The following is a 27,995-nucleotide window of genomic DNA, read 5'->3' on the forward strand; positions in this document are numbered from 1 at the left end:
CGCCATTTGAAACCCAATATCCAGAGAATTCCAAAACTTCATCACAACAGATTCTACATCCAATTCAAATCCTACACATCCAAGACACACAGACTCAAGAATATATGGCACTTCTCTATATTCCTGCATGCACAACCTACAAAAAAGAGTGGGTTCCTTTATAACATATCTTACATAAATCCTCTAACCCAATGAATCCTAACATATAAACCCAACAAGAGTCTACAATGCCTACTGGTAAGCTTAAAGAAGCAACAGTTTCAGGGTCATGAATGCAATTTTTAAAAGATAAACTAAATTTCTAAAGTAGCTTTGACACTTAAAATCTTCAATGAAACGCAATTCATAACCTTCTTAGTTCATGTCCCTGTCCAGGCACAGGAAAAAAAAAAAAAAAAGAACCCCATTAATAGAGACTGTTTAAAGTGGCACTTATTTCTAATATAATGATATAAAACATACTTCTAACAGAAAGTTATTTCTTCCCCTTCAAAACCAACCTAATTTTGCAGTACTAATATAAATTGTACTAATTTTATAGTACAAAATAGAGGATCTATATGTAAACCACAATAACAACCTGCAGAGCAGGATCTGGGTCTAGTTTATTATGCTGCATAATTTACAAAGAAAGATCACGTGCATTATTTTAATGTAAGCGATTAAGACAACTTACAGCAGAATTTTAAGAAAAAAAATTTTAAGAAAACGCAAACAAACCCATTTTTAAACTATAAGATTCTAGGTGGATTTTAATTCAGACCACGGAAATACAACTGCTGTAAGACGAACCCCTGGTGCTAACCATCAAGGCCTCCACAGTAAATGGAGCATCAGTATTAATACTATAAACACGGCACTTTAAAAAGTCAACTCCGACTTTGTTTAGACTCCTTCCTTCCCCCAATAATATGTTTTGGAGCTCCAATGTGGTTCAATTTTAAAAACTGGGATATGTGAAAAATAACTTTCACACTCTGCTAACAATTTGGAGACTTCATGAAATATTGAGGCCCCTTACACTAAAATTTACAAGTAGGCTATTGCACACTGTTACAAAACAGTTCTCATATTTATGCCTAATCTAAGAGAATGACAAGCTGTAAGTATAAAAAATATTTTTCCACTACCCCAGACAGAACAAGTCCTATAAATGTATATAAATTAACATTAAGACAAAACTAAACCATTTCAATGCCCTATTTGAAGTCACAAGTTGGAGCTCCAGAACTTACCATGGGGGAGAAAAGGTCCTAAGGAACCTAAAAAAATAAAGTAATACAATTAGTTTTGTAATTAACATATTTTATAGTAAGCATGAATCCTCATATGGTATATATTATATTCATTTTACCAAAACATTTAAATACCTGTATTATTAACATGTCAGTAACTGACAGTTTAAAGTCACATTTATCTCACGTTTCCAACCTTCAGACATATAATTCTGATCTAATCAATATTTTAATTTTCATTTTCTTAAAAATAATTTAAGGAAAAAAAAATGGGGGGGCTTTTTTTTTTTTTTTAGAGCTGCACCCACGGCATATGAGGTTCCCCAGCCTAGGGGTCGAATTAGAGCTCAGCTGCTGGCCTACACCACAGCCACAGCAACGCCAGATCCAAGCTGCATCTGTGACCTACACCACAGCTCATGGCAACGCCAGATCCTTAACCCACTGAGTGAGGCCAGGGATCGAAGCTGTGTCCTCATGGATACTAGTTAAGATTTGTTTCCACTGAGCCATGACAGGAACTCAAGGAAAAAATATTTTTTAATCATTTGTGACATTAAAATTTAAATATAAACAGAAGGCTGGTCCTAATACATACAAATGATTACAATGCAACAAAACCTTTTCCCATTGCTCTTCCTACTGTGAATGAATATGGGTAGCTACCTAATTTACCATACTTTTTAAGTTTAAGAACTGTGGTATATGGAATGACTGGACAATGGGGACCTGCATCTAGCACAGGGAACTCTACTCAATATTCTGTGGTAATCTACATGGGGAAGGAATCTGAAAAAGAACTGATGTGTGTAAACGAATAACTGAATCACTCTGTTGTATAACAGAAATTATCACTATGTGGCAAATCAACTAGACTTCAATAAAACTTTAAAAAATGAAAAAAAATAAATTTTAAAACGCTGCTGTATCAATACACTCGAGTTTCATAATTATTTTATATTCGTTTCATAATTACTTCAGCCGTATACTTATCCCTGAGTAAACATAATTTCAGCAACATTAACTGCTCCTAACGACATTTAATTATGAAAACATTAGGGAAAAATTTTAAGAATATTCTAGATTTCTGAAAAAGGTCATGCTTATCTAATTTCAGAAGAGGTATAACATTTGATTCTACACAAATTAGCCTAGTTAGAAATTAAAAGAATAGTTTTTATGCTAATGCTGTATACAATTTACTCCCAGCAACATTTCTTTGGCCCAGTTCTTATCTTTAGAGGTTGAGAGTAACAGTCCTCTAATTCTTTAAGAATTTTAAATAATTATGACATTTCCCCCAAAGGGAATGCCCGTTTTCTTCCCTATCACTATAGTTAGTCTAAATTGGTAACATTTTAAGGGATCAGAAACCTAAAATTATCTGTAAGCATTTATCACTTAAGTATAAATATTTGAATTCATTTGCACTCCCATGCGTAACCTGTAATTCTAAATGGAAAAATGAATGCTAATACTAAAAATATGCATCCTCAAATATTATTACAACTTAATATTTTACTATGCTTCAAACACTAGTTAAGAGAAAGTAAAGGAGAAAAATCATTACATACTAAGTTGGAGAGCTTTTTCCAAGCCTTCATAATAACACCAATTTTCTGCATTCCGATCAATCAAGTTTTTGAATACTTCACTCGCTTCTTTTAATCTTCCCAATTTCAACAGCATTTCCCCTAAAATTAAGTTTAAATGTCATATTCACTTTACTTAAACATTAAATACCTTTTTGATCCAAGAGATTTCACTAAGCATTATTCATGTAATGGATGTTTATAAAAGACAGAACTGTCCATGCTACTCTTTAGGGCTTGTTTGCAGTTTGGGACGCGAAGGCGATCTGGCTACATCTGTCACCCCACTGACCACCATGCATGATTCAGCTCATCTGGCTGGCTAAGCGGCTTCCTCTTCCTCCCTCACCATTCCATGTGCATCCCTCCCCAAGCCGGGTAGGCAGTGGAAGAGGACAACCTTCCCAGATAGAGAAGGACCACCCTTCGGTCAGGGGTATGCAAGCAGCTGTCCTCCCCTGCTAGAACCTCCCAACAAGCTCTCAAGGGCTTGCTGCAGTTTAAATAACTAAACATAGATTAATTCACAGCTTGCCTTCAGTTTCACATTCTATTACATTAACATTCATTTTTGGCTCTCTCTCACACCACAAACATACATACACGCACACATATATGTATATACAGAGAAGATACTAATTTGTCAGTAAAAATCTTTGTATTATGCACATTCTTAAGATAAGTAAAGACACACTATTTACACGCTGGTAAAAAAATCCTAATGAAATATCCCTGCCTTCCTACTGCAAGATTTTCAATGTACTTTTGCTAATCAAGTCTTATGTTAAACAATTCTCCACTCAATTCTTAGTATCCTTTCCAGGTTACTAGAATTAGAGACGTTTACCTTACAAAACCAGAACACCAAACAGTTCACAGCAAGAAACTATGCAAACCATGTTCACATGCAGTTTAGGGTCACCTCTAAGATTCAATTGCTTTTACTAAGCCATACAAGTTGAAAGTGGGTATGGGAAAAGAGACTCTAAACTTCTCAGATAAAATAGAAAGCGCATCTAATCAAGATAAAATGGAAAATCTCAAAAAAGAACATATCTCAACTTTCTATCCCTAAAAATTCCCATTCCCTGAAGACTCTGTTTCAGGAGTTCCCACTGTGGCACAGGGGGTTAAGATCCAACTAGCATCCATGAGGATGTGGGTTGCATCCCTGGCCTCACTCAGTGGGTGGGGGAACCCCACGTCGCTGTGGCTGTGGCAGAGGCTGGTAGCTATACCTCCGATTCGACCCCTATCCTGGGAATGTGCATTTGCTGCAGATGTGGCCCTAAAAAAAGCAAAAATTAAATTTGAAAAACTGATATATTTTCAGTCATAAATACTATTTCAGCTCTCAACATCTTGGAGGAGGGAGCATGTTGTAGTGGTTATTACATTATTTTACTATCTATATATATTATGTATCTCTCAAGCTCTACACTAAGACCAGGTGTAACTACCAGTTTTACCACTTTCTAGCTTTGTGACCTTGTGTAACTTACAAAACTTCCAATTTCCATTTCCTTACCTGGAAAATTATCAACTACATCAGTCTGTTTTTATGATAATCAACTGAAAAAATGTATTTAAAATGGTCAGCACAGTACTTGGTACAAAGTGAATTCACATGAACATTTGTTACTTAAAACTATAAACAGTATGTCAAACTATAACTCAATTTTAAAATGAAAGGGGGAAAAAAAACTATGACCATGCCCCATTTCTCTGCAAGAGAATTAAAAAGTTTCATGAAAAGACCTGAAGAGGAGTTCCCGTTGCAGTGCAATGGTTAACAAATCCAACAAGGAACCATGAGGTTGCGGGTTCGATCCCTGGCCTTGCTCAGTGGGTTAAGGATCTGGTGTTGCCGTGAGCTGTGGTGTAGGTCGCAGACACCGCTCGGATCCCGCATGGCTGTGGCTCTGGCGTAGTAGGCCAGTGGCTAGAGCTCCCATTCGACCCCTAGCCTGGGAACCTCCATATGCCATAGAAGCGGCCCTAGAAAAGGCAAAAATACAAAGAAAATAATAGTAATAGAAAATAAAGGATTCAACCACCTTGCACCATTAACAATAGCTACCATCGAAAACAAAAAAAAATCAGAAACACCAAGTGCTGGCGAGGATATAGAGAAACTGGAATCCTGTACACTGCAGGTGAAGATGTAAAATGGTGCAGCTGCTGTGGAAGACAGTACGGCTGTTCCTTAAAAAAGAAAAGAAAAAAGAAAAAAGAAAAGACCTGAAGAAAACTTAACTGCATGTTGCTAACTGAAAGAAGTCAACATGAAAAGACTACATACTATATGATTCCATCTCTGTTACATTCTGTAAAATGCACAATTATGGTACACAGCAAAAGGATTACTGAGAGTTCCTGCACTGTGCATGTATGGGGACAGAGGGTATATATGGGCAATCCTTACACCTTCTACTCAGTTTTGCTGTGAACCTAGAAATGCTCTTAAAAATAGAGTCTGTTGGAGTTCCCGTCATGGCGCAGCAGAAACAAATCCGACTAGGAACCATGAAGTTGCAGGTTCCATCCTTGGTCTTGCTCAGTGGGTTAAGGATCTGGCATTGCTGTGAGCTGTGGTGTAGGTCGCAGATGTGGCTCAGATCTGGCGTTGCTGTGGCTCTGGTGTAGGCTGGCAGCTACAGCTCATATTAGACCCCTAGCCTAGGAACATCCATATGCCGTGGTGCGTCCCTAAAAAGACAAAAAAAAAAAGAAAAAAGAAAAAAAAAAAAAAGAGAGTCTTAATTATTACCTAGTTCCCTGGTGGCCTGGCAGTTAAGGATTCAGAACTGTCACTGCTGTGGCTCAAGCTGCTGCTATGGTGAGGGTTCAATCCCTGGCTGGGAACTTCCACATGCCACAGGTGCAGCCATAAAAAGCAAAAAGTAAAAGAGAAAGAGATAATAAATAACACCCGTGGTTGGAAGTGCTAAAAAATTAAGTGACATAAAGGAGTCTAAGCAATCACCATACTGTGAAACACAAGAGTATATAAATGTTAGCTAGTATTTGTATTAAGCTTTAGAAATCATGCAACTATATGCGACTTCAGCTTTAAACTAATTAATTTATATGGACATTCTATTTAATATAGATTACTCACGAAAGGGGTAACTGATGAGCAAAGATTTGAATGAAAAAGAAAATGTGTTTGACTCTGTTGGGAAACTTTTTTGCTTTTCAGAGCCGCTCCCATGAAGGGTCCAATTGGAGCTATAGCTGCTAGCCTACACCATAGACACAGCAACGGAGGATCCAAGCCGAATTTGCAGCCCACACCACAGCTCACAGCAACGCCAGCTCCTTAACCCACTGAGCGAGGCCAGCGATCGAACTGCAACCTCATGGGTCCTAGTCATATTCGTTTCCGCTGCACCACAGGCGGAACTCCAGTTGGGAAACATTCTTAACAAACTATTTCTCAGGATCCTATCTTCATAATGAGCCCATAATGAAAATAAATGACTCTTGCTTTCACGATAATCCCAGTGTCATTACTTACTATTCTCATTTTATAATATATGGATAGCTGTTGGAGGAGAGGAATGAATATGAAGGCAATAGAATATGTTCTATTCTACTTATTTATTCTGTTTAAGTATACTGCTTAAAAAAATGGTATCTGGGGAGCTGCTCGAAGGCAGGGCCTGAGTGATGGCGTAACAGCGGGCCGCTCCCAGGTGTCCTCCAAGGTCGCTTTGCAGAGGGGGGAGCACCTGTAAGTGACAGGACCCTGGTTCAGGGGTGCACCATGTCCTGCTTCCTTGGTACCAGCAGCGACATGTCGGGGTATACACCCGACAAGAAACTGCGGCTGCACCAGCTGCGAGAGCTGAGAAGGCGATGGCTGAAGGATCAGGAGCTGAGCCCCCGGGGAACTCATGCTGCCCCCTCGGGGCGGGGGGGTGGCCTATGGAGCAATTCTGGAGTAAGTTTTTGCAGGATGGTGTCCCCTGGAAGAACGTGATCTATAAGACATACCAACACAGTGTCTTTGCCTTTACTCATGTACTTATCCCTGAATGAATCGTTATTATCTTAAATATCACGTGACTGCAAAACCATATACCACTGCTGAAAGGAAGTCCAGAATATTCGCAGGTGATACAATCCTGGCAACTGGAGAAGTAATCCCACTAATGCAAGAATTTCGTGATCAACATCACTGAAGATAACTTTAAAATTTCAAAGGCAAAAAGACAAAAATAAATAAATAAATAATAAAATAAAATAAAATTTCAAAGGCATATGAGCCCAAGTTTGTTGCTACATTACCACACTTACTGAGTATATTTTCTGGAAAAGTAACTTTAATAAAGTTTACTCTCAGATTTAAAAAAAAAAAAAAAAAAGGTATCTGGAGGGGTTCCCACTGTGGCGCAGCACGTTAAGTGGCTTGGGTCCCCGCTGATGCACAAGTTTGAGTCCCAGCTGGTGCAGTGGATTAAGGATCCAGTGACGCCACAGCTGCAGCCTAGATTCAATCCCTGGCCTGGGAACTTCCATATGTCATGGGTGGGGCCAAAAAGCAAGAAAAGAAAATGGCATTTGGAGTCAAAAATCCCTGCACTCAAATCCAGCACTCAGCACTACCCAGTTTACGCAGCTGTGTGACTCTGGTAAGTCACTTAACCTCTCTGTTCCTCAGTTCCCCAACTCTCAAAAGGATCTAAGAACCACATCACAGGATTGTTACGAGGATTACATCAACTAATGATGGCTTAATAATAAAACGGTCAGAACACTGTCTGATATATATAGAAAGTCTCACTTAGGACATAAAAATTATATAGCTTTTACTCCTTTCTTTAATTGAGACCATAAAAAAAGAAAAAGCAGTCCAACTTACCTTTAATTTCTTCCACCAAAAGTTTATCACATACTTGTTTCTCATATGTTTCTATATGTTCCAAAGATTCCTGAAACAGATCTGCCTCCCTCATCACTTGATTCTGGTACAGTATCAGTTCACTATATTCATAGTCTATTTTGTTGGGAGGAACCTGAAAAAAATAACCAAATTATTTATTAAATAATCAAAGCAGTCACAGATCTTTAACTGCTTTCTCAGGAAAGTCATTCACAGACTTTTTTTTTTTTTTTGGTCTTCTTGTCATTTTATGGTCGCACCCACAGCACATGGAGGTTCCCAGGCTAGGGGTCTAATCAGAGCTACAGCCGCCAGCCTACGCCAGAGCCACAGCAATGGCAGATCTAAGCTGAGTCTGCAACCTATACCACAGCTCACGGCAACGCCAGATCCTCGACCCACTGAGCGAGGCCAGGGATTGAACCCGAAACCTCATGGTTCCTATTGAGACTTGTCTCCGCTGCGCCACGACGGGAACTCCCATTCACACAGACGTAATAAAACAACCCACTTATGATGGAACATGATGGAGAATAATGTGAGAAAAAGAGTGTATATATATATGTATGTGTGACTGGGTCACTTTGCTATACAGTAGAAACTGACAGAACACTGTAAACCAACTATAATGGAAAAAATAAAAATTTTTTAAAAATAAAGTTATATGTTAATTTACGAAAATTAAAAATAAATATTTTATCATATTAAAAACAAAGAGAAGAGTGGCTAACAGTAAAGAAGATTAATATATTCTTCAGAACAAATAAAGGGGTGGGGACTTCTGTCTACAGCAAAGTGAAGAGGTCAGCAAATCCTATAACCAAAAATAGTATAAAAATGGTTAAAATCCTAAAGAATCTTCCAAAAAACCACTAGAATAATGGAACTGAGAAAGGTGACAAATACAAGATCAATATATGAAAATCAATTATATTTCTTTATACTAGGAATGAAAATCTGAAAATGAAATTAAAATAATTTAAATCACAATAGCATCCAGAAGAACAAAATACTCAGGAATAAATTTAACGAACAAGACCCATACACCAAAGACTACAAAATATGCAGAGAGAAATTAAAGAGCTACATAAATGGACAGACATTTCAGTCCATGTTCATGGGTCTGTTTTGATGGCAATTCGCTCCAAAGTGATCTTTTAAAAACTCAAGGTAATCCCTATCAAACTCTCACCAAGCTTTCAGAAACAGACAAGCTGATCCTAAAATTCAAATAGAAATAAAAGTAACACTGCATGGACAAAAAGAACCTTAAGGAGAAGAACAAAGTAAGAGGACATGCGCTTCAAATTTCAAACGTACTATAAAGCTACAGTAATCAAGACAGTGTGGTTGGAACTGGCTAAGAATAGACATAGATATCAATGGAATAGAATCCAAGGTTCAGAAATAAGCCCTTCTGGAGCTCCAGCTGTTGCTCAGTGGTAACAAACACGACTAGTATCCATGAGGACGCATGTTCAATCCCTGGCCTCACTCACTGGTTAAGGATCTGGCGTTGCCATGAGCTGTGGTGTAGGTTGCAGAGGTAGCTCAGATCTGGAGTTGCTGTGGCTGTGGCGTAGGCCGGCTAATGCAGCTCCAATTGGACCCCTAGCCTGGGAACTTCCATATACTGTGGGTGTGGCCCTAAAAAATAAAGAAAGAGGAGTTCCCGATGTGGCGCAACGGAAACATGAGGTTGCGGGTTCGATCCCTGGCCTTGCTCAATGGGTTAAGGATCCGGCGTTGCCGTGAGCTGTGGTGTAGGTTGCAGCCTCGGCTGGGATCCCGTGTTGCTGCGGCTGTGGTGTAGGTTGGCAGCTGTAGCTCTGATCAGACCCCCAGCCTGGGAACCTCCATATGCCACAGGTGCAGCCCTCAAAAGCCAAAAGCCAAAAGCCAAAAGCCAAAAAAAAAAGAAAAACCCTTCCATTCTGGTCAACTGGTTTTCTTTTCTTTTCTTTTTTTTTTTTTTTTTTTTTTTGTCTTTTTGCTATTTCTTTGGGCCGCTCCCGCGGCATATGGAGGTTCCCAGGCTAGGGGTTGAATCGGAGCTGTAGCCACCGGCCTACGCCAGAGCCACAGCAACGCGGGATCCGAGCCGCGTCTGCAACCTACACCACAGCTCACGGCAACGCCGGATCCTTAACCCACTGAGCAAGGGCAGGGACCGAACCCACAACCTCATGGCTCCAAGTTGGATTCGTTAACCACTGCGCCACGACGGGAACTCCCTGATTTTCAACAATGTGCCAAGATATCTCAATAGGGAAAGGGGAGTCTTTTCAACAAATGATGATGGGACAACTACATATCCATATGTAAGTAAAATATAACCTTAGATACATATTTCCTACTATATACAAAAATTAATTCAAAATGGATCACAGACCTAAACATGAACACTAAGACTGTGAAAGAAATCTTAGAAAAATAAGAGAAAACCTTTGTGACCTTTTGCATAAACAAAAAAATTGATAGCATTCCCATGTGGCTCGGCAGGTTAAGAATCTGGCGTCTTCACTGCAGTGGCTCAGGTGGCTGCCGTGGCTCGTGTTCAATTCCTGGCCTGGGAACTCCTGCATGCCTAAAGCATGGCCAAAAAAAAAAAAAAGAAAGAAAAGGTTTGCTCATTTGTACATCTTCAAAATTATAGACTTTTCCTCTTCAAAAGACACCATTAATAACATGAAAATACAAGCCACAGACTAGGAGAAAACTTTTATAAATGGTACATCTGATAAGGAACTTGTACTGAGTACATACAATAAACTGTTACAATTCAGTTGTAGGACAAATAACCCAATTAAAAATGGGTAGGAGGTCTGAATAGACATACCATCAAAGAAGACATATAAATGGCTAATAAAAACATGACAAAATACTCAATAGCATTAGTTGTTAGAAAAATACAGACGGAGTTCCCGTCGTGGCGCAGTGGTTAACAAATCCGACTAGGAACCATGAGATTGCGGGTTCGATCCCTGGCCTCATTCAGTGGGTTAACGACCTGGCGTTGCAGTGAGCTGTGGTGTAGGTCACAGACGCAGCTCGGATCCCGCTTTGCTGTGGCTGCGGTGTAGGCCAGCGGCTACAACTCCGATTAGACCCCTAGCCTGGGAACCTCCATATGCCGCAGGAGTGGCCCCAGAAAAGGCAAAAAGACAAAAAAAAAACAAAAAACAAAAAAAGAAAAGAAAAATACAGAGATACTATTGAAACAGATATTACTACCTATCCGCTAAGATGGTTATTATCAAAAAATTGGACAGGAGTTCCTGTCGTGGCTCAGTGGTTAACGAATCCGACCAGTAACCATAAGGCTGCGGGTTCCATCCCTGGCCTTGCTCAGCAGGTTAAGGATCTGGCGTTGCCGTGAGCTATGCTGTCACAGACTCGGGACGGATCCCGAGTTGCTGTGGCTGTGGCATAGGCGGGCAGCTGTAGCTCTGATATAATCCCTAGCCTGGGAACTTCCATGTGCCGCAGGTGGGGCCCCAAAAAGCAAAACAAATAAATTTTTTTAAAGTAAAAGTTTTCAAAAAAAGAATATTCCCCAATGTCATAAAGGTAACACTAAAAGAACCAGAATCCAAAAAAAAAAAAAATGATTACGGGCAAGTATAGTGCCTGAAAGATGGACAACAGTGGGGCAAACAACACACTGACAAAAACCTTCAAAGTAGAAGATGGGAAGGAGTTCCTGCTGTAGCACAGCAGGTTAAGGATCCGGTGTTAAAGCTGCAGTGGCCTGGGTCACTGCTGTGGCACAAGTTTGATCCCTGGCCCGGGAACCTCCACATGCTGTGGGCACAGCGCTCCCCTCAAAAAAAGCTGGGAAATGCGATGTCCGTACTGGCTTTGAAAAGCCACATGTACAGAGCTATGCACATGTTCAGAAAGAACTGAGAAAGCCCTAAGTTCTCACCCCTTGCCAACCTTGAGATGCTGCACAAGAAAGAAGTGAAGGCTAAGGCAGGGTTGTACACTGCCTGGCTGAGTGCTAAAGGCAAACACCAACACACCCATGGAGAAATTTAACAAAACTGCAAGCTGGTTCTCTGAAAAGATCTACAAAATTGACAAGCGTTTAGCTGGAATGACCAAGAAAAGAAGAAAGAAAGACTACTGAAATGGATAATAAAAGGACGGACATTGCCCCAAATCCTATAGAGATAAAAAAAGGATTATAAGGGACTATTATGAAAAATCGTATGCCAAAAAATTAGATTACCTAGAGGAAACCAAGTAACACAAGCTGCTGAAACTGACTTAAGAAGAAATGGGGGGAAAAAATAGGAAAAAAGAAAAGAAGAAATGGAAAATCTGAATAGACCAATAGACTTGTCATCAAGGAAAGCCCAGGGACAGATGCCATCACAGCTGACTGCCCGCAAATGTTTACATAAAAACTAACACCATCCTTCAAAAACTCTCCCAAAAAACAAAGGGGAATAAGGCCCTAACCCATGCCATGAAACCAGACAGAGACATCAAAAGAAAAGTGCAGATATCTCTTATCCCATCATCTCTCACTAATTATCAAAGAAACATACACACAAAAAGATAATGAGATAAACACATCCAGAAGACTGGAAAAACGAATATAGCTAACAAGTGTCAGCAAGGATGCAGGCAAATGGCAACTATAAAATCTTGCTAGTAGGCATGCACATTAGTACAAGTACTTCAAAAAATGATGATATAATAAATACTTAGGAAAACGGAAGACAAAGAGCTACAACTCTGCAATTCCAATTTAGGTATAAAGTGAAAATTTTAAATATACAAAATAAGTTTGTAACTTTTATAGACTGATACATAATGCATATACGACTAGAAATGATCTATGCAAGTTTTAGAACAATGGCTACCTCTACAGAGGGACACGGGAGGACTTTAGTTGTTTCTGTAACATTTTATTTCTTTAAAACTAATTATTATCTGGAGCAATTGTGACAAAATGTTAACATCTTATTAATTTCACTTGTGCTACACAGCATTTTTTAAATTTTTCTATTTTAACATTTATATTAAAATGTATTTATTAACATATTTATATAAAATATAAAGCAATATATATTAGAAAAGCAAGTCCTACAATCACAAAACTATTTTCAATTTTATGTATTATTTTCTTTTTTTGAAATTACAGAATACAAAAAATTTTTGTATCATTTATTTTATATTAAGAATCCTATGTTTTGGCATTCCCCTGTCGCGCAGTGGAAACGAATCCAACTAGTATCCATGAGGATGTGGGTTGGATCCCTGGCCTTGTTCAGTGGGTTGGGGATCCCACCTTGCCATGTGGCTGTAGCAGAGGCCGGCAGATATAGCTCCAGCTCCTACTCGACCCCTGGCATAGGGAAGTCCATATGTTGCAGATGTGGCCCTAAAAATGAACAAACAAAAATTCTGTGCTTTAACTTTTTCCAATTACATCAAAATTTTTATCAACTTTTGCCACAGGTCTAAAAGACTAATTCATACTTGGGGGTAGAGACAACAGAGAAGTCAACTATTTTAGTTCGACAGGAGAAAATGTTAAAATGAGGATCTTACTTGCTGAGTTTGTCTAAATTCTTCCAACAATTTTAGTGCCATATCATAATCTTTCAGCAGATGGTATGCAATAGCATATCCAATCCAGGAAGCACGTTGTGTTGGGCGCAACTGAAGAAGCTGATATCTTGTCTCCTTAAAAAAAAAAAAAAAACACTTTGTAATTTTTTTTCACTGTAAGTTTCTCTAAAACACAATTCATCACACAGGTTTAAGGAAACATACCTTTAATTCCTTTCTAATGAATTCAACGAATATCACTGAACTCCAGAATAAAAGAGAGATAGTTTTCACACTCCTTATTGTCACCCAGAAATCGGAACAAGTCAGAGACCTCACTCTCTGGTTACAGCTCCCATGACAACCCTCTCACGCGGTGACCTTCCTACCCCTGCTCTTGGACCCCGCCAGTACCTCCAGTCCCTCACTTCTAACCAGCAGCTCTTTAATCTTCATTTATTTCACCACCCCACCGAGTAACCAGTCTCTTGCCAATATTCCTGCTTTCTTTACTTCATTTCTAAAGATAACTGATTGTAACCCCTATCACATCTAGGCTACTAAGTCCTAACAAAGAAAAATCGCACAAGCTTGATGAATGGCACCATTATTAGACTCAGCAGAACCCTTACAACTTCTGCAAAGATCTAGGCATGGAGTATAAGGACGACTATGGCAGCAGAAGAGCAAAAAGAAAAAAAGAAAGAAGAGTTCGTAGCCTCCTTCACATGAGAAAGTGAGAAAAGTTCACTGTGGACACAGTGAATTTAGGATACTAAGTGCAGTAAACACAGCAAGATGCCTAGCAGAGTAACAAATCTGAAGAGGTCTGGACTACCTTTAGGGCAATCCTTCTCAGAATACTCTGTTGTATTTTCTAACCCATAATAAAGAACATTAATTGGGAGCTCCTGTTGTGCCTCAGGGGGTTACAAACTCGACTGGTATTCAGGAGGTCTTGGGCTCGATCCCTGGCCTCACTCAGTGGGTGGGGGATCTGGCACTGCCTTGAGCTGTGGTGCAGGTCCCAAACATGGATCTTGCGCTGCTGTGGCTGTGGCGTAGGCCGGGCAGCTGCAACTCCAAGTTGACCCCTAGCCTGGGAACTTTTAGATGCTGTAGGTGCAGCCCTTAAAAAAAAAAAAAAAAGCAAAAAATAAATTAAAAAGTATTAAATGATTAAACTAATTATCCTTTTTTGATGATCAAGTACACAATTCCATGACTATTACTGGAGGAAGAGTCCAAGGGACCTTCTCCTTCTGCCACACACTATAAATAATTGCGTCTACACGATCTTCTGTTCACCTCATTCTGAATTCACGGGCTTCTGAAACACACCTATTGTAAAAAACAAATTCATTTAAGACTGAAATACTTACACGGTAACCTTCAAGGTCTCTCATTTGGATCTGTAACAGAGAGAGATCCCTCAAAATCTGCAGATTATCTTTATCTAATTTGAGGGCATTGCGGTAACACTTAATAGCTTCGTCATATTTCTTATCAGCGCGCTGCAAAAGTCCATACACATGCCAACCTATTTTGTTAAGGAAATAGACATTCACAGATACTAGAATATGCTATGCTACATATTTAACATAAAGCTGACCTTGACAGAATGGTATCTTGTCTGCGATTTACTTCAGAATGATCTGGGAGCAGAGGGAGGGAGACAGTGAGTAGTTGATGGAAGATGAAATGAAATCAGCCTTGAACGACAACTGTTAAATTATTGAAGCTAGGTGATGGGCACATAGGAGTTCATGTTTCTATTTTATTTCTGTACATACATGAAATTTTCCATAATGCATTTTAAAGTAATCTTAGAAAATTACTGGTAAAAATTCCTGTTTCCTACCCTCTACCCCTCACGTTGCTACGCCAGCACCTCAACATTCATTTATTCTCAAACACTATGTGTGAAAACGGAATATATACAGAAGTCGCAATTATCTTTTAAAACTAGCATACATTCAATCAAATATAAAACAACATGTAACCGGCAGTTACGGAAGGCCACAAAAATTAGGTTTTTATTTAACGTAAATTAAAGTCTTAGCACATCTTGGGGCCAAAAGAGCTATATTTACAGGCCTTTTCTCTTTGCTCTGGGATAAGAAATAAGAATTTCGTATTTTGAGAGAACTCTAAGCTAAATGTGTGAAAACACCACTAAAGACTACTAGTGATGTTCAATATTGGCTAAAGGATAGATGATTTAAACGTAAAAAATTAAGACACAAGGGCACTATGTGAAAAGGTTGTGAATAGGTATGTAAATAGGCAAAACAGAAATTAAAAGTTTCAATGATCCACCCCTAAAAAATATTTTTGTTTTTCTACAAATGGGTATACTAGCCAAATACAATCCTAAGTATCCAGTGAAGTAACAGCTAAGTTCCTGTACAACAGAAACCACGCTAAAGAACCAATAAAATATTTAACACGACATACAGTATGTGATCATTTGTAATTAGCTCCTTTCACTTAGTAGAATGTTTTCATTTATGAAGTATCAATTTTTGATACTTTATTCTTTTTATTGCCAAATAATATCCCTTTATATGTATTTACTAAGTCGTATTTTTCCACTCATTAGCAGACAGACATTTAGGTTGTCTCCCGATCTAATTTGAATAAAGCTGTCATGAATATCTTTGTAAAAAAAAAAATATTTAACACGACGTAAAATCTATTTTACGAGTTCATTCCGAATTTTCCTTATAAAATTTTTTTTTCTTTTTTTTTTTTTGCTTTTTAGGGCCACACCTGTGGCATATGGAGGTCAAATCGGAGCTATAGTTGCTGGCCTACACCACAGCAACTCGGGATCCAAGCCGCATCTGCGATCTACACCACAGCTCACGGCAACTCCAGATCCCCGACCCGCTTAGTGAGGCCAGGGATCGAACCTGCAACCTCACGGACACTAGTCAGGTTTGTTTCCCCTGTGCCACAATGGGAACTCCTAAAACTTCTGAAGGAAAGTTTAAGGAGTTTTTTAGGAACACAAATTTTACCATACAGGTAAGTCACCACCTGGAATGGGGAAAGTATCACTCAGTTTACGGATGTATATAAAAAAAAAAAAATCAGTTGCAAGTCACATATAATTATTAAAATTACTTTTCTCTCACACTGTGCACAACTGAAGTAAATATACATTGCATAGGGATCCTCTTTGAAATACTCCAATAAACAACAACAACAAACAAGGGACAGGGAACAGATGAAACTAATTAAAAATATTGATAATTATTAAAACTGAAAAACAGACATAATTCCCTCTTTTACATAGTTCTAAATTTTTTCACAGTAAGGTTTTTTTTTTTGAGTTAGAAAAAACTAGTAATTGGAAAAGAACATAAGTGACATTCAACTATTAACCACTGCAAAAGGATACAAACATGACTCTTGACATCATTACGAAGGCCTTTACGAACAAATTCATAGGCTTCTTCTTTTTTTCCTAAACAGTTCAGTGTTAATCCTTTCATAGCCAAAGTCTCTGAAAAATATTTTTAACCTCTATTTACACATGAAAGATTAAAATTATTCTCAACACTATTTTAACATCTGAGATCTACCAATGCTGATAGTATTCACCCCTTTAATACGATAGTTAGAAGAGCTTCTCTCCACATAAAAAAAGTAAAAGTATCTTTATGTATCTGCTTAAAGCTTAGCCCAAGTTCTCTTCTGAAATTCTTCAGTCTGGGACTGAGTTGGTAAAATGCTTTCTGCCGTTTAAAGACTCTATAAAGGAGGTTCAGATTGTTCGGCTGAAATAAAGAAAACAGCAGGATCCGAGTCCTGTTGAGGTGAATCTACTGCAGCAGACTACGGCTTTCATTTGAGCTCAATTCTAATTAAGAATCAAATCATCTGATTTTATACACCACAAAATCACTCAATCTACCTTAAAAAGATCAAATAATTTAAAAATCACCATACTCGAATATTGGAATGGATTTTATTTTTGGCAGGAGGTTTATTCCAATGAATTCAAGCTAGGCTAAGTTAATATCAGTTTGCATTTAAAAAGCACAACACTAGATTATGGGAGTGCAAACCCAAGAATATGTCTAAGGTTGTTAGAGGAAAATAGTATAGAATGAAATAATTCTTTAAATAATCTATAAGAAGAGCATTAGACAAAAACAATGGTTTTCAAAATGATCTCCAGGGACTCTGGGTTTCAGAAATTGTGATCTAGTAGTCCAGGCAGGTACCTACAACCAAACAACTTATTTTATCTGTTTTTATATAATGAATTTCCCCCCAAGGGTTCCATATGGATAAGGATTCCATTGCTAAACAGCTTGGAAACAAGCTTTAATTTCTAAAATTCTATGAAATGAAGACTTCCTTCCATTTTCTTCAAATAATCTTTTAAACTTTATTGAAAGCTGAGCAGTCAGCCTATTTTCCCAATAAGATGGTTTCAAGAATTACTCAAGTCTAATATTCAGAGCTTTGCTCTGCTACTGAAACCTTGATTTTTTTTTTTTTTTTTTTTGGTCTTTTGAGCCTTATCTAGGACCGCTCCCTCGGCACATGGAGATTCCCAGGCTAGGGGTCTAATTGGAGCTGTAGCCGCCGGCCTACGCCAGAGCCGCAGCAACACTGGATCCAAACCAAGTCTGTGACCTACACCACAGCTCACGGCAACGTCAGATCCTTAACCCACTGAGCAAGGCCAGGGATGGAACCCGCAACCTCATGGTTCCTAGTCAGATTCGTCGACCACTGCACCACGATGGGAACTTCCCAAAATCATGATTTACATGCCTAACCTGATCCGTCCTTTTACCAAACACTAATCACCAGTGGAAAAGGATGAGACAACAAATACAGACTTATTATCAGTGCTAGAAAAACCACCCAAGATAATCCAAATGGTAAGTCAGTAATATCATATTTATATATGAAGGTCAGCAAGCATATAAAAAAGACATCTACCAAAAAATAAATTGCATTTGACTGTATCTTCATACTACTTCGGTGTTGCAAATATTGTTATAATCTTATGTATATGAAGTCTAAGGAGGAGTTCCCGCTGTGGTGAGATGGGGTCCGGTCTTGGGAGCTCTGGGATGCAGGTTTGATCCCTGGCCCAGCATAGTGAGTTAAGGACCCAGAGTTCCCACAGCTGTGGTTTAGGTCACAACTGCGGCTCGGATTGGATACATGGCATCCATATGCCATGAGATAGCCAAAAAAGAAATAAAGGAAAAAAAAAAGCAAAGGATAAATTTAAATTCTATTCAGAGTAACAAATGAAATCAGGTCTATAAAAAAATACAGGTCAACACACCAATTATTCAGAGCAGCCAACCATTTCTCCTTCTAAAAGTAAAGGCTGTAAATAAATATACTTAAGCATAACAGAAATAAAGTAACCTAGAAGAAGACTGATTTGAAGCATAGGTAAAAATGTTACACATTTATGCACTCTAACAGAGTGCTCCAAGGCCATGGGATCTGGGAATTGTCCTCTCTCACTGTTAGGAATCCAATCCATCTGACTTTGGAACTAAAATTCCCCAAAGCAATCTCTCATAGGTGAGATAATACCTCCATGTTCAGCAAACTTTGGATTTGAAAGAATCATCTTGCAAAACTTGAGGCCATTTTTGTATTGCTTCTGTTCGTAACATTTCTGTAAAGAAATATAAACAAAAATTATTATATAAAGAGAATGTACATGAGGAACAACTTTTCATTGCAGTATATAAATTCTGAATTCAAGATCCAGTATTAGGTCTAAAACATACTGGATGGAAAGGTTTTATATCAATTCATATCACTTATAACATGAAACAAAGCTGTTACATACTCCTTTCCAAAATGTTCTGAGTATTTTCACTTTCATAAAAGATACAGAAAAAAATACTTTGTTGACCAACACACTGTTACATTCTTTTTTCAAAATCAAAAAAGCATTCTTTTATTCAAAATCAAAAAGCAGGAACAAGTTTTCTGGGGGCAAAGCAGGTTGAGGATTCAGCATTGTCACTCAAGTGGCTCGGGTCACTGCTATGGCAAGGGTTTGATCCCTGGCTGGGGTGCTTCCACGTGCCACAGCCCCCCCCCCCCAAAAAAAAGTGAAAAAGCAAAAACATGTGATAACATTATCAGAAAAATACCAGAAACTGCATTAAAAGTCTTTGCTACTTCAAGAATGGAACCAAGGCACAGTGGAAACGAATCCGACTGGGAACCATGAGGTTGAGGGTTTGATCCCTGGCCTCACTCAGCAGGTTAAGGATCCGGCATGGCTGTGACCTGTGGTGTAGACTGAAGACACAGCTCAGATCTGGTGTTGCTGTGGCTCTGGCAGAGGCTGGCAGCAACAGCTCTGATTAGACCCCTAGCCTGGAACCTCCATATGCCGCAGGTTCAACCCTAAAAAAAAGGACAAAAGACCAAAAAAAAAAAAAAAAAAAGAATGGAACCAAGGCATATATTCAAAAAAATACTACTTACTGAGCAACTAGTATGTGTCTGTACGAAACTCACAACAATTCCATTACTTCCACCTTACAGATGTAGAAACTGAAACTTAAAAGCTCATAAAATGTGTTTGTAAGGGGTTCAGATTAGTTGCAAACTCTGGTCTGACTCCAAAGACGATGGTCTTTCCATAACCAGTCTAATATGCATGTAAGCAACCTCTTTATTCCTAAATGCCTCCAACCAGGCTAAGTAATCATGCTAGCCCTCCAGTCATCAACCAGAGAACATCTGACCTTCTGTCTTGGGGGGGGGCTTTTTTTTTAGGGCCCCACCCGCAGCACAGGCTAGGGGTCAAATCGGAGCTGTAGCTGCAGGCATATACCACAGCTCACAACCCATGCCAGATCCTTAACCCACTGAGCAAAGCCAGGGATCAAACCTGCATCTTCACGGATACCAGTCAGATTCCTTCTGCTGAGCCACAACGGGAACTCCCATCTAACCTTCTTTAACTCACTCTCTCTCTTTTGTGGTTATGAGTTACTTTCCAGCACTCAACATGCCAACCTTACCCCCACCTCAGGGGCCTCTGCACTTGTGTTCCTTCTACCTCCCAAAGTGCTCTTCCTCAGGTCTTCCCATTCCTTAAGGTGAAGGGTCACACGTCACCCACCTGACCACTGTCTAATACTGCCAGCCTCTTACCCTGCCACACACAATCATACTACTCTGTTTTCTACACAGTGCTATCATTTCCTGATATTATTTATTTTGATCCTGTCTATCTTCCCCACCATACTGTAAGCGCCATGAGAACAGGGACGTTGCCTATTGTAAACACTGCTACATCCTCAGGTTCTAGACACATAAGCACTGCTCAATATATAGTCAATATATAGAGTCTTTAAAGCTCAAAGCAAAAAAGTACCATCGTGGAGTTCCCGCCGTGGCGCAGCAGAAATGAATCCGACTAGGAACCATGAGGTTGCAAGTCTGATCCCTGGCCTCGCTCAGTGGGTTAAGGATCCGGTGTCACCATGAGCTGTGGTGTACATCATACACGGTTCAGATCCCACTTTGCTGTGGCTGCGGTGTAGGCCTGCAGCTACAGCTCTGATATGACCCCTAGCCTGGGAACCTCAATATGCCATGCCACGAGTGTGGCCCTAAAAAAACCAAAAAAAAAAAATCTTTAAATTGAGTATTCTTGATTGCCTCTGGGGAAGAGAACTCAATGGATGGGAGACACAGTAGGAGAAAACCTGAATTTTGTACCATATGAATATATTACCTACTCCAAAAATATTTTAAAATAAAAATTAAAAAATTAACAATCTGAATTTGACTTTAGGAGTTCACCTAATAGTGACAAGAAGAAAAAAAACAAGCAGAAGGAACTACTGGGGAAAAGGAAAAGAGAAATATGCTTTTTTTCTGCCTTACCAAGTCATCCGGAAGCAATAATAGCATACTACCAATAACAGTAATGCTAATAGTTACCACTTAGGAGAAGCATTTACTACGTGTCAGGCAGTTTTATTTATTCCTTACTTAAATCCCAGGAAAATCCATGAGATACCGGTGATCTCCATTTTAGCTGGAAAGACGGAGGCACAGTTATTGAACTCACAAGCTAGTGTCAGGGCCACAACTTAAACCCAGGTAGTCCTCTCCAGTATCGAAGCACTCAGTTTAAAGAACAGTCTGAAGTTCACTAAGGGAAACACACTTAGTAGAAAAGACAGGTTCTAGGTGCTTTTTTTTCGGGTTTTTTTTTCGGGCCACACCGGCGGCATATGGAGGTTCCCATGCTAGGGGTCTAATCAGAGCTAAAGCTGCTGGCCTACGCCACAACCACAGCATCTCGGGATCTGAGCCACATCCCCAACCTACACCACAGCTCACGGCAATGCCGGATCCTTAACCTACTGAACGAGGCCAGGGATCGAACCCACAACCTCATGGTTCCTAGTCGGATTCATTTCTGCTGCACCACGATGGGAACTCCAGATTCTAATTTCAACGTTGCTACCAAACAGAGAAACTTAGACACTGAGTCATTTACCATCACTGGGTTTGACTGTCTCATGGGCATGGAGTGGCTCCAAAATTCAACAAAGCGTAATGCTGGAGCCAGTTCAAGGAATAAGGCAAGTACAGGCCAGGCAGAACACGTGATAAGCAACCTGGTGAATCTGTATGGGTGTGTTTAAGTACAATGACACTTAATTTTCAACAAGTTACTGTTGGTGGCAAAGCACTCTGGTTCACCAACCAAGCTTCTAAAAGTAATTTCATTATAGACCTCTGTTTGCTATAGAATTTGTCACAGGAAAATTTTGCCCTCATTTATTGCAACTGTGAGAAGATAAAGTCATTCCCTAAATGATTCCTCCTAAATTCATGTAACTTATGATAAACATTACAGATCCAGATAGAAAATATTTAGCATTTCCCAATTTATTTGGGGATAAAGTTAACTTGGCAGTGGTTTTTACATTTTTTACAGCTAGAGTGTAAGAAATCATATAGTTGTTTTTTATTACGCTATGGATAACAAGATATGAACTTGAAAATATCTACAAAGAAAATAAGTGTTCTGTCATCTTTTAGGTATAATGCTAAGTATCCTGAAATCCAACTAAAAATTAATTGATGATTTTTCATTAACATATTTCAGATTCCTTAGATCAAAAATAAACCAAAAAAACCCCACCTGAAAGGGGCAGAAAACTTTACCTTTCCAATTCCACACTGTGAAAAATACAAAGATATGAGAAAAAGGTGAAAGTAAAACAAAGGAAAAACTGGAGTTCCCATTGTGGCACAGTGAAAAGGAATCCAACTAAGATCTGTGAGGTTGCAGGTTCGATCCCCAGTCTCACTCAGTGGGTTAAGAATCTGGCGTTGCCATGAGCTCTGGTGTAGGCTGCAGATGTGGCTCGGATCCTGCGTTGCTGTGGCTGTGGATCTCTAGCCTGGGAACCTCCAAATGCTGCGAGTGCGGCCCTAAAAAGCAAAAAATAAATAACATAAAATAAGAAAAGGCATACAAAGTCGAGTAAAGCAATGTGCCACAAATGCTTTAAAATTTGTTTTTACACTTCTATTTGCTCAGCACTAAGCACCATAAAAAATTAAGACTTAAAATTTTTGTTCCTAGGGGGTGGAGGGATGCGCTGGGGATCTGGGATTTAACTGCTATAAAATTTGGTTGTGATGATCGTTGCACAACTATAAATGTAATAAAATTCATTGAGTAATTAAAAAATAAATAAATAAAATGGAAAAAAATTTTGTGTCCCAACTACTATGTATGTTTAACATTCTGAAGACTAAGTATGAATGAAGTTTCTATTGGCTTAAACAGAAGAGCTACTATGATTTTTTATCTGCAGCATGATAATACTTTTAAAACCATTCTAAACTTGGTGTTCCAGTTACAATAAAAGTAAGCAAGAGCTAATAGTCACATAACCAACACAAGCTCCGATTAATTTAAAAAAAATCCCCCTTAATACCTAAACACTTGTTTTCAGAGGAGAGATTCGAAAAGACGGCTACCTATTTACATATTAATTTAAAATCTACGGTCCCCAATGTCTACTGAGAAAAGCAAAGGCATGTTGCCTCTCCTCCCTGGAAAACCGTAGGTACCAAGACTGTGACACACAACCTACAGATAACTCTCGGCCAGACTTCATTACAGGACCAGCATTTAGGTTTCGGCTCGTTAACAGAGTAAGAGCTCCCGTCAAGGGCAACACCAGCCAGTCCCCGCGGTTTCAATCACTTACTCACCGCAGGGCCGGAACGAGTTAACAGCAATCAGAGCCGTGTTCGACGTTGTAACTTAAAAATGCAGTTCGAGTCACTGACTTCCCAAAGACGGTAAGTACACACCAAAGGCTGGCAAACTCTCTCCCAAAAGATCAGCCTCCTAGGGTTTTATCTTCCCGCAACCTGTATAAATCGAACCCCACTCCACCAGAAGTTCATGCCCGCTTTCCTAGGTGTTGGGGTGCGCGATGCAACAGAATCAGCATAAAGCAGTGAACACCTGGACGCAGGGAGGATGGCAAATGGAACCAACTCGAGAGGACGAAGAGGAGGAGGTCGCGAGATGGGCCGCAAGACGCCGCAGAGGGCGCGGGGCCACTGCCCGGCCAGCGCGCCCTTGCCCAGGGTGACTGCAGCGGGCGGCAGGAAGTTTCTGGAAGGATTGGCTGCAGAGAACGAGAAGAGAGCGGCTGACCCGGCGACACGGGGGTCTGCACTCGCGCGCACGCACATAAACAAAGAGCCCGGGGGGCCGAGCCCGGCCGCGCAGGCGCCGGCGCCGCCACCGCCGGACGGCTCGGCTCGCCGGACCCGGGGCCGCAGGGGGCCGCCGGGGCTCGGCCACCGACCACTCACCAAGATGCGTTTGAAGAGGTTGCTCTCCTTGGGCGGCAGCTGCACGTTCGGCATCGCGGCCGGCGGAGAGGCTGGGTGCCCACGCGCTCCGTTTCGCGGGATGGGCACCCGGACGAGCCGCGGCGAAGAGCCGGCCTGCGGACAACGGGTCAGTTCATTGGCCTAGAGCTGGGTCTGAGCAGACTGGACAGGGCTGTCGGGCGGGCTTGGCAAGGGGAAAGGAAGCCGGTCTGGGACAGACCGCCCGAACCCCGATATTGTTTTGGGAAGAGCGGTGGCGGAACCCGCGCGGGGCAAAATGGCAGCCAGGGCCCGCCCCCCGCCTCCCAGCGGCGAGGCAGCGCGCGCATGCGCAGACGCCCCACGGCGAGCCTCTAGGGGCGTGTGTTAGGCAGTGACCTCTGCCATCAGCATCTCGACCCAGGTGAGGGTCTTGCATGCCAGCCCATCCTAAGGTGCTACCTTGCGTTGTACTCCGATTGTTAGCCTTGTAGCCCAAGATAATGTTAGCTATATCAGAGTCTGACTTTCTTTTATTTCTCTCCACTAAAGAATTTAAACAGTGGTCAAGAAGACATATATTTCTCCCTTTTCCTTTTTTTTTTTTTTTTTTTTTTTTTTAAAGGGCCAGCAGTCGTGGCATATGGAAGGTCCCAGAGCAGGGATCAGTCCGAGCTGCAGCTGCTGCCCTACCCCGCAGCTTGCACCAAGGCGGGATCCTTAGCCCACAGAGCCGGGGCCAAGGATTGAACCTGCCTCCTCATGGGTACCAGTCACGTTCTTAACTGTCGGGTTCTTACAGCTGAGCCACAAAGAGAGCTCCGAAAGGCTTTTTGGGGCAGCATTTGTGGCAAATGGAGGTTCCCAGGCTAGGGATCTAATCGGAGCTACAGCTGCTGCCTACACCAGGCCTACACCAGCAACATCAGATCCGAGCCATGCCTGTGAGCTCACAGCAACAGGCAACACCAGATTCTCAACCCACCGAGCAAGGCCAGAGATAGAACCCACGTCCTCACAGATGCTAGTCAGGTTCATTAACACTGAGCCACAATAGGAACTCCTGAAGGTATATTTCTTGATGTAGGACGAACCTGTTTTCCTTCTTTTCCCCCTGGACTTGGCCTTTAAGAGAAGTCTTTTCAGTGTGGACCAAAGAATTATTCACAACGTCATATTTGGCAGGACTTGAGTGGGCTGATACGAAAGCACGTTTTAAATGTCAGAAAAAAAGGATTCTCCAAATTAGGAACCATGAGGTTACGTGTTCGATCCCTGGCCTCACTCATTGGGTTAAGGATCTGGCATTGCCATGAGCTGTGGTGTAGGTTGCAGACGTGGCTCCGATCTGGCATTGCTTCTGCTGTGGCTAGGCCAGCAGCTGCAGCTTCGATCGAACCGCTAGCCTGGGAACCTCCACCTGCTGCTGGTAAGGCCCTAAAATGCAAAAAAAAAAAAAAAAAAAAGGAGAGAGAGAGACTAGCCGTACATACAATGTAGGCTTAATATTAAGGAATATGTAAATATTAGGCACATAAACTTATTTATACATGTTCTGGATCTGCATTTGTGACCTTTTGTGAGACTATAGGGTAACTGATGCAAAGCTGCATTTAATGGGCTGTAGTCAGAGCTAGGGTGAGGCTTATTTGATTTTTTTTTCCCCCCTCTAGTCTGAGTTTGTTGGAGGTGGGAGAACGTGTCATGGGAGGTCTTCTAAAACAGAGAAGGTGGGGGAGGTCCAGGATTTCCCTGGTGGCTCAGCAGGTAAGGATCCAGCAGCTGGAGTCACTGTGGTGGTGCAGGTTCCATCCCTAGGCCCAGGAACTGCCTGGCATCCCTCCCTGGAACTTTTTGGGTGTGGGCGGGGCTCAAAAAGAGTGGAGGGGGTGGTCCAGAAGGACCTCTGTGTTCTGCACTGAAACGAGGCTCCCCAAGCAATTAGAGAGGATGAAGGCAAGGAGGGCTTCTTGGGAAACTGGGCTGAGTGGCAGCCGAGCTGATGGTGGGCTCCTCGGCAACCAGCAGGGGCAGGGGGTGTCTGCTCACAGCATCTCAGAAGGCCCCACTCTCATAGTCCCTACCAACCACGATACTGCTGATTTCTGAAAATTCTTTGGCTCCCAAGGTATCACCATCTCCACGAATAAAGGGTTAATAGTGGGATGAGCTGAAGCTCCAGTGCTCCAGTCAGGTTATAGGACAGGGGCTTTTCTGGAATGTATCTCAACCAACTCAAGCACGCTCAGCCTCACCTCAAGGCCAATTTCAAATGACAAATGGAAAAAGAAAAAAAAGAGAAAGTAAAGGCAAAGAAGGTAAAATAGCATAGTACCAACTGTAAGTATCTGAAGAGAAGTAATATTTATCCTTTTTTTTCTTTCTTTCTTTTTAGGGCCACACCCACAGTATATGGAGGTTCCCAGGCTAGGGGTCTAATGGGAGCTGTAGCCACTGGCCTACGCCGGATCCCAGCCACGTCTGCGACCTACACCACAGCTCATGGCAACGCCAGATCCTTAACCCACTGAGCAAGGCTAGGGATTGAACCTACATCCTCGTGGATGCTAGTTAGATTCGCTTCCGCTGAGCCATGGTAGGAACTCCAAGTAACGTTTATCTTTTAGGAACGTCTCCTGTGGGCCCAGTTGAGCCTAGCTTATTCCATATCACTCTCTGTGATAGCTGGTGTTGTTGTGAATGTGGTTTGGTAGCAGGCTCGGATCCTGCGTTACTGTGGCCATGGTGTAGACTGGCATCTATAGCTCCTATTTGACCCCTAGCCTGGGTCACCGCCGCGGGTGCAGCCCTAAAAAAGCAAGGGAAAAAAATCTACTGTTGCCTGAGTCCTACCTCCATAAATTCTGATTCAGTTGGGGTGGGCTGGAGATTGGGCATTCAAAAATCTGCTCACATGGATGTAATGTGTAACCAGAGTTGAAAATCACTGCATCAGGGAATTTCATCCCAATCCAGAATCTAGACAAGTTTATAGGAAATGCGGAAAACAAAGGAGCATGATAAACAGCAGAACAGGAGTCTAGAAAAATCTAGTCTAGTTTGAAACTCCCCAAGGCTGGTTGCTTTAACAAATACATTGCCAAGTAAAAGAAATTAAAAAGAGGAGGGAACCTATAGATTGAAGCAGACTAACTAGGAATTCTCACTGCGGCACAAGGGGATTGGTGGTGTCTCTGTCGTGCCAGGACGCAGGCTCCATCCCCAACTCAGCACAGTGGATTAAAGGACCTGTTGCTGCTGCAGTTACAGCGTAGGAAATCCATTTGCCATCAGGAGGCCAAAAAAGAAAAGGAAAAACAAAAAACAAATATGTAGGAACAAATTGCTATGTTCGGACCTTCTCTGAATCTTGATCAAACAAATGCAAAAAAAAGAAAAAAATCGGACGCAAACAGGAAAATGTGAACACTGAGTAGATGTTTGATAATATTGAGAATTCATAGAGTTCCCATCGTGGCTCAGTGGTTAACGAACCCAACTAGCATCCACGAGGATATAGGTTCAGTCCCTGGCCTTGCTCAGTGGGTTAAGGATCCAGGATTGCCTTGAGCTGTGGTGTAGGCTGGCAGCTGCAGCTCAAATTTGACTCCTAGCCTGGGAACTTCCATATTCCATGGGTGCGGCCCTAAAAAGACAAAAGACAAAATATATTTGTATATTGAGAATTCGTGATGACTGCATCGGGGGGGGGGCTATTTTACTGTTCTACTTTTGGATGCATTTGAATATTTCATAATAGAAAAGAAAAAGTAAACAGACATATCTACACACACACACACACACACACACACACACACACACACGTACACATACACA

At 41.0% G+C, this 27,995-nt stretch overlaps 1 protein-coding gene and 1 pseudogene across 11 annotated transcripts in view; one reads left to right on the plus strand and one right to left on the minus strand.

Annotated features, from left to right (window-relative positions):
* The window catches only part of NAA16 (N(alpha)-acetyltransferase 16, NatA auxiliary subunit), a 66,445-nt gene extending 41,741 nt beyond the window's left edge, over positions 1-24,704 (minus strand). For 2 of the 11 annotated variants that reach the window (XR_002336684.1, XR_002336685.1), the window contains exons 1-7: positions 24,159-24,699; positions 18,861-18,945; positions 16,687-16,791; positions 14,663-14,820; positions 13,281-13,415; positions 7,695-7,848; positions 2,810-2,929 (exon numbers count right to left, since the gene is read on the minus strand). Coding sequence is in view for 8 of the 11 variants with exons in the window: in XM_021065626.1 (XP_020921285.1) it covers positions 1,236-1,262; positions 2,810-2,929; positions 7,695-7,848; positions 13,281-13,415; positions 14,663-14,820; positions 16,687-16,791; positions 18,861-18,945; positions 24,159-24,212 (838 nt within the window). In the remaining 3 variants the exon portion in view is untranslated. Of the gene's footprint in view, positions 1-1,235; positions 1,263-2,809; positions 2,930-7,694; positions 7,849-13,280; positions 13,416-14,662; positions 14,821-16,686; positions 16,792-18,860; positions 18,946-23,543; positions 24,052-24,158 lie in introns of those variants that run through there. The other 9 variants (XM_021065626.1, XM_021065627.1, XM_021065628.1 and 6 more) reach the window with 9 other exon arrangements.
* Positions 6,627-7,028, plus strand: LOC100155826 (annotated as a pseudogene).

Source organism: Sus scrofa, chromosome 11 (assembly GCF_000003025.6).
Source record: "Sus scrofa isolate TJ Tabasco breed Duroc chromosome 11, Sscrofa11.1, whole genome shotgun sequence".
Taxonomy (NCBI): domain Eukaryota; kingdom Metazoa; phylum Chordata; class Mammalia; order Artiodactyla; family Suidae; genus Sus; species Sus scrofa.